The sequence below is a fragment of the Athene cunicularia genome, unplaced genomic scaffold (assembly GCF_003259725.1).
Source record: "Athene cunicularia isolate RWA unplaced genomic scaffold, athCun1 SCF_2, whole genome shotgun sequence".
In the NCBI taxonomy this organism is placed as follows: Eukaryota; Metazoa; Chordata; class Aves; order Strigiformes; family Strigidae; genus Athene; species Athene cunicularia.
The window spans coordinates 435,619-444,900 of NW_020799266.1; the positions used below are offsets into that span (position 1 = coordinate 435,619).

Genomic DNA, 9,282 nt, shown 5'->3' on the forward strand with positions numbered 1-9,282 from the left:
AATCAGCTTTCTGGAAAGTTGATCTTTATTCCATGATAAAAGTTTTTTAAAAGTAAAAAAACCCAATCTATCAAAACCAGATTAATCATTAATGGATGGGGGAAAGTCTATCTGTCATCTCTTGGAGGAGCCAGCAAAAGTAGAGAGATGTCTTCGCAGTTCTTGCTTTCTGGAGAGGAATATGGCACATCTCAAAGGACTGATACTGCCTACAGTTTCATGAGCCTATAGCACTCTGACTGTACTCTTCTTGAGGCTAACATTGATAGAAAGTTGTTGCTCTGCATTTGGACCAGGTATGAGAACTGGTGACCTCAAAAGCCAGAGGCTGCCTTATGAAAGGCATCACAATGGGTAGCACTTACTAAGAGCATTTTTGGGTGTGCTCTGCTCAGAGGCCACAGACTGAGTGGCCAAGACAGCTCCCGCAGCAAGAAAGCAGCAGTTCCAGGGCAAGATTTGGTCAAGACAGCAAAGGTTGTGCTCACAGGGCAAGCTAGTGCTGCTGTTGCATGTGCAGTTCTGCCTTGTATTTACCCAAACTGTCTTGTCTTACAGATCTGCCAGATTAATCTCACAGTCCTTTCTAACCTTGTCTTGGTACCTGTTTAAAAACCACACATATTGGAAGGATGACCACGTTGAGATCACTGTTTCCTTCTCTGTTCTTTGAGAGGAAGAGAAATTGGCTAAAGCTGTGAGAATAGCTCAGCAAGTGCTGCATGTGGAGGGGTTTGCAAAAGATGAAGCCTCCTGAAGTTCCAAAATCAGCCTGCAGGTCTCTTGTCCTCTTTCTTGGGGAAATTACGTTGGCAGATCAGGCTCAGCCAGCAGAGACTATTCCTTTCTATCCTTCTTAGAAGGGAAGAGCCAGGACTCTATACAGCTGCTGTCAAGGCAGGGGAAGCTTCATTTGTTCGTTTGCACTGGGTCAGAGAGATTAATGTTACATTTCTGCACCACTCTTCAAATACCCACCTTACCCGGGCAGTCCTCTGTCATGTGTATAAGAGACAGGCTGCTGACCACACGTCCCTGGGGGATCGGAGACCCTTGTGATGCATAAATGTACCTTCTGGTTGCGCTGGTTTGGGGCACAGCATGACGCCCTGCACTGCCTCCTCGCCCCAGCGACGGGAGATGCAGCAGCCAGGGAGGCTCTCCTGAATCCTCATCCCTACGCGGGTATTTTTAGGGCAATATTGGCTGTGGCACGAGAAATACGAAAACGTCACATTAACGAGGCTTTTCTACGCTCAATGTAATGGCTCATCATACACAGGGCAGGGGGGCTGCAGGGCTGGTGGTGGTCAGCCAGCAGGACCCCTCCTGGGGGCACACATCCCGGCTGCTGACCTTGGAGGTGGTGGCGGGGGGACAGAGCTGAGCCTCACCCCAGGTAACGCCGCTCAGCGCCGCGCCGGGGGGTGAGGATGCCAGCTGCCCCCCCAGCACTCTCCTTATGCCTGCGGGAAATGCCCACCCATCGCCCCATGGCAGGGTGTGTGCCTTCCCCATGGAGGCCAGTGCAGGTCTCTGAGGCTCTGCCCAACTTGCCTGCAGGTCCCCAGTGCCTGGCCAGGGCAAAGGCACCTCTGCAGCTCCGAACCCTGACGTACTACTTGAGGCCCCTGGAGGGGCAAGCAGAGCTGGGGGCAGGCACTAGCTGTGTTTTACCCAGCTATGACCCCATGCTGCTGTGCAGACCATCACCCCCAAGTTGTCCTGCCCTGGCTGAGTCCTGGCTCCAGCCCCTAATCCTCACCAGGAGCACTAAGTGCCAGCAGCCCACGCAGCACACCCTGTTGCTATTCCTGTCACCAGAGTTGTCATGGGCTTTCCCTGAAGCTGCATGAGTGAGCGCATGAGGCTGGGCACCTCCATCCTTCCACAGCCCCTGCCCAGTGCCAGGGAGGGTGCACAGACCCTGGGGTCACCCTACACCACAGGGAAGCCAGGGATGATGGGGCTGCAGGGCTTGAATGGGTGCTAGCCCCTACTCCAGCAGGTATCCATCTCAAGGGAGGCAGGGCATCAAGCTGGCACAGAGACTGTAACCCTGAGCTGGTGCATGTGGAAGGCACTAGCAGATGAAATATCAGAGCACACACTCCCGGCACACACAAGAGGCCAGAGCAGTGCAGGAGCAGCCACAGAAGCCTGAGCCCAGCCTTGCTGCAGCTCCCGTGCTGCCACTATCCATGCCAGCAGTGCAGCAGCCCATGATCCTGCCCTCTGTGGCAGAGCAAGGCTGGCTGGGGCTGCTGCTCCAGAAGAGCTCTGGAAGACCCCTTCCCATTTCACAGGGTTCCTGACCCTGGAAATGGTGTGCAGTAGAGCCCCACTGAGCTGCTTTCTTTATTTCTTTGCCAAGGGGCTAGTAGCACCGCTGTCTCCCTTCTCCAATGTCTGCCAGGAGGAGGGAAGACAAATGCATCAGCCCTCTGCTGCTGCCAAATGCCTTCTGGCTCCCAGACACTGGGATCAAATGCCGTGGGAAGTGAGCACATCAAACATCAGACCGAACGATGGCAGGGCAGGCACAGGCCCGTGCCAGGCACTGGGCCCATTTTTTCCACATCCAGCAATGTTCCTCAGACCTCTTAAGCTACTTTGGCTGAGTGTCAGGAGGTGGGGGCTGGTGGTGAGGGAGGAGCAAGTGAGCCACCCACAAATGACATAGTCCAGTCCCACACAAAATTCATATTTAAAAAAAAAAAAACCTAAAAAACCCTTTTATTTGACAACAGAAGAACAAACAGAAAGATATTTAAGTAGTTCTTTTGCTCCATAAATTTCATTCCAATAATCCCTGCCCTCCCCACTCTTTCTGGTCCATCCCTAGGGCAGCAACACCAGTCCCTGGCACAGGCACAGCTGTAGCACTCCTGCCCTGGGGGAGGAAACCACTTTGGTTTGACTGGGGCAAAATAAGTGGAGGAGACTAAAAAGCCTCACCCTCCCCTGGGGGAGGAAACAGAACTGCAGAGGGTGACCAGGCAAAGGGCTACCTAGAAATAAGGAAGGGAGTCATAAAACTCAGGGCTTTCCCTAGAAAGGAAGCGGAGGGCAAAGGCTGGACATGAGGAAGGGGACGTTCACAGCCAGGTGGCAAGCATCCACCTGGAGTGGTGCATCTGCCCAGTTGGGCAGTGCTGGAGCTGGAGCCATCCCTGCGCTGCGCAGGGGCACCTGCCCGACACGACACACTACAGGAACTCTGCTCCCCTGCCACCATCTTGCTGAAGAAAAGTCAGCCCCCAAAATCAGTGCTTTTCCCTTCCACGCCCCAACATCCTGCAGCGTGCTGCTCCCCCAGCACCGCTGGCTCCAACCACTGCAGAGCACCAGATCCTGTGGACATTATTATCTCTAGTCATGCAACTTAATAATCAGGCTAATTACCTAGGATTAGTGTTTCTCAGGATAGATAACATAGGTGCGTACGTATCGCTATTTAACTTACATTTTACAGTGAAACAGCAGTATCTCAGTCCCAGGACCAGCACAGCACCCAGGCTCAGTGACAGCAAGCGATGCCCAACCAGGAACTGCCCCGGAGCCCCAAAACCCACCGCCAGGCCAGGCTGGGGGGGCCCGGCCAGCTCCCAGCAGACACCAGCTTGTCACTAGAGGTCCCCAGCACCGCACAGCCAGGCACAGCCCCGGGAACAGGAGCGGGAGGGAGGGGACAGGGCAACGGGACTCCATCCCTCCGTGTTCCCAGGGCAGGTCATCAGCACTTGGCTCATGAGAGAACTCAGCTTTCCAGAACTGCGGTCTGCAGGCTGCGAGCACCATGCTTGCACAAGAACACGCATGCCTATGCCCGCAACACACCTCTTTCCAAATGTTTTTTTTAAAAAAAAAAGAAAATAAAGACGTTGGATACAAAATTTCACAGTCTCAGCTTTGCATGTGCCCCCAGCAGCAGCCTGCTGTCAGCCTCTCACAGGCTCTGCAGTGTGCTCTCTGTTCTGGGACACAATGTGCACGTATTCAGCAGGAATTCAAGAGAAACACGGGGAACTTGTGGAAATGCTCATAGAAGAAAAAAAAAATCATATAATAAATCACAATTAAAGGGAAATTGTTTCAACAAAAAGTTGCTAAACAGCACCATAGAGATTTCTGCTGGCAGCATCCGTAACACCCTAAAGCAGAAGAGGAGGGTCCCATGTTTTCCATGTGAAAAAACGCCACAGACTTCAGGCTTCCAGTTCATCTGTCCTTTGCCCTTCCCCGGGGCAAAGCAGGGCTCCTGTCTCGCATAAGGTACCAGAAAGGTCCTCCACAAACAAAAGGGAAAAAAAATGGGAGGGGCTAAAAGATAAGATATCTGGGAGAAAAAGCTTTTCATCCATAGTCCTTAAAACAGACACCAACTTTAAAAAAAATAAATTCTCTTTTTCTCTCCCTGAAGAAGCAGTGTTGGCTGGACCCTTGTTTACAGGAGAGAGAAAAAGAAGTCAGCAGGTTTTCCAAGGGGAACTCCACAGTAACCGTCAGTCGCAGCAGGGAGAGGTCAGTCAAGCTGCAAAGGCCTTTTCACAACGGCCGGATGGCACCATTCCGGAGTATCCTGGGAGGTGGGGGTGCCTCCCCAGCGAGAGGATGGCAGGGTGGAACAGTCCTTCCTCTCCCACCATAGCTGACGCAGAGACCAGAGCCCCTGGAAGGGCAGGAGTCTGCTTGTGAGATGAGCTGGTCGGGGGGTGCAGGCAGATGGGTGGCAGGAGGCTGGGAGGGTCTGGCACCCCCATGGAAGGGCACCCTGTGGGACCTGGCCCAGGGGGTTATTTGGGGATGGAGGCTCCTGGGGGCTCAGTCTGGGGCAAGAGGGGCAGCTGCCCGCCCTGCCGCTGCGACTCTAGCTCGGCCGCCTTCTGCAGCGCCACCTCCACCAGCAGCTGGAAGCTGCTGAAGTCGTCACCGAAGAGCTCGGGGGGCGTTGGGGGTGGCGTGTTGAAGAGTCCACTGGTGGGGCTGGCCGCCTCAGCCCGGGCCAGCAAGGTCACGGTGCTGCCGGTGGCACCCAGCGGGGCTTTGGGGTCCGGCTCTGCTCGTGGCGGGCCGGGGGGCTTCTCCCACTCGGGGCTGTGAGCGCTCACCACTGCCAGGTTGCTGCCCAGCGCCTGGGCAGGGTGGCACAGTACCTGAGGGCACACGGACATCGACAGCACCTTGGAGGCCCCCGCGGCCGTCACGGGCGGTACCACCAGCACCCCAGAGCCAGCAGCAGACCCCCGCGGCAGGGCCACATCACCAGCTTTGCCCCCTCGGCGGGAGATGGTGAACTGGTTGGGGTCCTTCCCATCCTTGCGCAGCATGTCAGGGAGCAGCCGCCTCCTGGCGTTGATGAACCAGTTGCAGATCTGGGAGGAGAGAGGGAGGCAGTGCTGTCAGCCCGGGACTACCATGCACGCACGGCCAGGCCACCAGAACCCCCACCCCGGACCCAGCAAGCAGCACCTGCATGCCCCAGCCCCACAGGTCTCCCCTACTCTCCAGCCCTGTACCTCCTTCCCCGTGGGGCTCTGGAGAGGCAGAGCCATTCCTGGCAGGGGTTGCCCAGCCACCCACGGAAACCCCAGCGCTGGCTGCTTCCTGCCTGGCACTGCCTGCCTGGGGTGGCCCCTTCCTCCCTGCACCCTTGTCCCAGCTGCAACGTTCCCACCCAGCCCTGCCAGCCCACCCCGGTGGGGACAGTGCATGGCCACCAGCCCCCCCAGCACTGGCTCACCACACCAGCACACTAAACAGAGCCTGGGCCGAGCCACCCATGAGCCAGAGCAAGACTGCAGAGAGCCACCAGGGCTGCCATGGCTCTGGAGCAGTGCTGCCCGCTCCCCAGGGAAGAGTGGGCTCCACACTCTATCCCCACAGCAGCCCTTGAGTCCCAGCAACTGACTGCAGGTCAACAGCAGGACAGCAGCATGGATGGAAAACCCTAAAAGCAGCAGATTGAAGGGCTGCAGCCCCCATCACCTAAGACAGGGATTGTGGCTGCATTGACGCTTTCCTGTGCCTCCTGCCAAGGACTGAGGTTACAGCTAACTTTAAAGGCTCTTCCAGCCATCTGCACACCAAAGAGGCAGAGCTCTGCAGCTACACCTCTGAAAGCCCTTCAGAAACACAGCGGCCATGGATTCAGTCTTGGCCATGTATTGTTTCAGCATCTTTATGTAAAATGCTACATTAAAATAACTGCTTTCTTCCAGAAAACAATCAGAAGAGAATAAATCCAGGGGGAAAAAAAACAAAACACAACTTGATCTTTCCTACACTTAAGTGCTACATAAAGTATTTCCCCCAAGGAGAGACCTTACCACAACTTCAATTGCAGCAAGATTTCAGTTGTATTTTTTTTAGACAATATTTGGCATTTAACAGCCTCAAAATAGAGCAATCTCACGCCCTTTTCCCCTCCAAACACCCTCCCTCTTCCAAGCCTTCACCGAGCCCCCTCGATGTGATCTTGTGATCCCATGTCCATCAACTGCTGTAATCCCCAGAGGGCTGAACTCCCAACAAAAAGCCCAACCAACTCCACAGCACTGAGAAGCCCCCCAAAATCCTGACAATCCCCTTCCAGCATACCCTGTAGAAAACAGGCACACGCAGCCACTGGTGACACCCCAGGACACCACATGGCATCCCCCACCCGGGGAGCTGGGATATGCCTCGGCTTTGAAGCAAGCAGCTTGTCTTTTTTTTTCCATTTTAAACATACCCATCACTTGGCCCCACCACCAGCGCGCACACATCTGCAGCATCTGTCCCCACCACTGCGGCAACAGCAGCAGCCCCTCTGTGAGGAGGAAAAGCCCATCCCCGCAGGGCACAGGCTTGGGAACCTGCTGTGGTCAGAGAAGCCTCACCAGGAGCAGGCACCACTTTCTCACCTCCCAACTTTCTGCAAATAAGTCACATGGCTTCCCACCCTCCCAGGAGGCCCCGAATTGCTGCACTCCCCATCCCTAGCTGCTCCCACCTGGCTCCAGCTCCCCAAGCCACCGGACTGGGCAGGGGGATACACAAACAACCAACCAGGGGGGGCCTGGCCAGCGGCTGCGGCAGAGCCCTGTGCCTGAGAGGCTCCTGGAGGGGTTGGATCAGCACTGACCCCGCAGCCAGTCCAGCCTCGCCATGGGGTGTCCCACACCTCCACCCCAAGAGGCTTCGTCAGATGGAGCAGCCCCCAGAGCACCCTGCAGCATCACCTCAGACTGACAGAAAGCCCTCAGATGGCCCCGGGAAACACCCCCGGGCTGGGACCCCCTGCCTGGGCAGCACCGGGGCAGCCACCTCACCAGGCACATGCTGGCTGCAGGGGGGCCCATGGGACAGACAACAGCCACACACGGCAAGGCCACACCTCAGCACAAGCCCAGGGGCCTGCCAACACCCTCCCCAGTCCCAGAGAGCCAGGCACCCACCACTCCCACTGCCTCAAGCCCTGGGGTAAACCCCTGTGTGCCAGGCACCACCTGGACAAACCTGGACTCCCAGAGCCCCAAACCCACCGCTGCTTCCCCCAACACTCTGACTCAAGCCCTCCCAGGACCACCAGCCTCCCCCTAAAGCAGCTGCCCAGACACAAATCCATTGCACAGGCAGCATTTCAGGAAATACATTAGTATGAGAAAGTTTGCCTTACCGGCCAGGAAGAAGAAAACCAGACGGCCACTGCCCACACACCAGCGCATGGGCCGTGGCCAGGGTGGCTGGCCAGGACTGTGCTCAGCCAGGAAGGGAAAGGAGCCAGAGGTGCAGAAGAAGCCCGAAGGAGTCAAGCTCAGCTGCAAACCTGCTGGCCCTCACCTGCTCCCCTACACACAAGAGCTGCTTCCCACCTCACTGTGCCCCCAGAAACAGAGCAAAGACCCCACTCACCTCCCACCCTGCCAGGCTGGGAGAGGGGTGACAGGGCCCTGCGTGCACAGGGGTCCCCCTGACCAGGGGCTGCTGGCCTTCACATGGCTCAGGGGAGCAGGCAGCTGCAGGCAGGTTCTTCCTGCCACCCTACCAGCAGGCAGGATGAAAAGAAGGAAGGAAAAGCACGGCCCACCCCCCTGCTAGCCAGGGCTCTGGGCTAGGCACCCACCACAGCACCATAAGAAGAACATTAGCCCACAACCCAAGCAGGGTGGGGGACTCCTGCCCAGGAGCCCTCAGCTGGCCTGGGCTCCCCTTAATGTAACTGGTGTCAGGTGGACCAGCCAGTACTTAGTGCTGCTAACGGCCCACCTGCAGCCAAAGCCCAGCTCAGCTTCTCTCTCCTAGTACGGTTGTCCCCTGCCCAGTTCTGCATGTAGGGGTGTGGCAGCCGTGGCCCCTTTGCTGGGGGGTGCCCAGGAAAAAAGGATAAAGCAGGACCCCCTTGAAACTCTCCCACCTGTGGCAGCTTTTACTAACAACAGAGTATAGCTTAGTTTGTCCCCATCCCAGTTCCTCCATCTTCTGGCCAGTCAAAAATCTCTGCTCCAGCGCTGCCATGACACTGGTCCCTGGGGCTCAGACCTCCCTCAACCACATGCAGGTGGCTTTGCTTCTCTGCTTGCTGTTCCCTCCCTTGCCCCCTCACTGCCCTGCAGAGGCAAGTGGTTCCAGTGTGCTGAGTCCTTTGGGATCTTCAGTGGGATTCTCCCAGTCCGGTGTCCCCAGCGTGTGGGGAACTGGCTCCTACCTGCAGCACAGAGAGGCTGGTCTGCCCCGAGAGGCTGAGCTTCTCCTGCTCGGAGGGGTAGGCATTGAAGCGGTGCTCATACAGCCAGTCCCGGAGGATCTTCACCGACTCCTTGGGGAGATTGCCCCTTCTCTTCCTCTTGTTGGACAGCGAGGGGTCCGGGGATGTGGTGCTGTCGTCCTCCCCGAGGTCACTATCCGACATGGTGGAGCTGCCTGCAGATCTCTCCTGCTGAAAGCCTGGCAAGGTGGAGACCAAAGAGCTGCCATCAGGCAGCGTCCCGGCCGGGGGGGGAACGACACATAGCCACATACCCGCCCCCCCACGCCTCGAACGGGGGGTGCGGCTCACCCCCTCCTCACCCGGCCGGGGAGGGGGGATAATCCAGAGGCAGAGCCCCCCCGCGGGGGAGGAGAAGCTCCAGGCACCGGCAGAGACAACAGCCCACCCACCCCCCGGCACTTCGCTTTGCCTAAACAGAGCCCCCGGAGGGCTGTGGAAACGGCTCAGGCGTGAGCCCCGCGCACGCAAGCGGGGTTCAGGGGGAGCCACTCGCAGCGGGCAAGAAAAAAAAAAATCAAGCATTTTGGGAG

At 57.0% G+C, this 9,282-nt stretch overlaps 1 protein-coding gene and 2 long non-coding RNA genes across 3 annotated transcripts; 2 read left to right on the top strand and 1 right to left on the bottom strand.

Annotated features, from left to right (window-relative positions):
- Positions 1-1,023: 1,023 nt before the first annotated feature.
- On the top strand, positions 1,024-2,761 carry LOC113490667. The gene is made up of 2 exons (XR_003400284.1): positions 1,024-1,532; positions 1,564-2,761. It is a non-coding gene; the product is annotated as an uncharacterized LOC113490667 (long non-coding RNA).
- Positions 2,762-4,435: 1,674 nt separating this feature from the next.
- LOC113490666 lies at positions 4,436-6,011 on the top strand. Its single transcript, XR_003400283.1, has 2 exons — positions 4,436-4,524; positions 5,887-6,011. It is a non-coding gene; the product is annotated as an uncharacterized LOC113490666 (long non-coding RNA).
- TGIF2 (TGFB induced factor homeobox 2) lies at positions 4,523-9,137 on the bottom strand. Its single transcript, XM_026867222.1, has 2 exons — positions 8,690-9,137; positions 4,523-5,375 (listed from the first exon to the last, which is right to left on the bottom strand). Exons 1-2 carry the CDS (start codon positions 8,999-9,001, stop codon positions 4,797-4,799), a joined length of 891 nt encoding a protein of 296 aa, XP_026723023.1. The 5' UTR covers positions 9,002-9,137; the 3' UTR covers positions 4,523-4,796.
- Between the last annotated feature and the right edge of the window lie 145 nt (positions 9,138-9,282).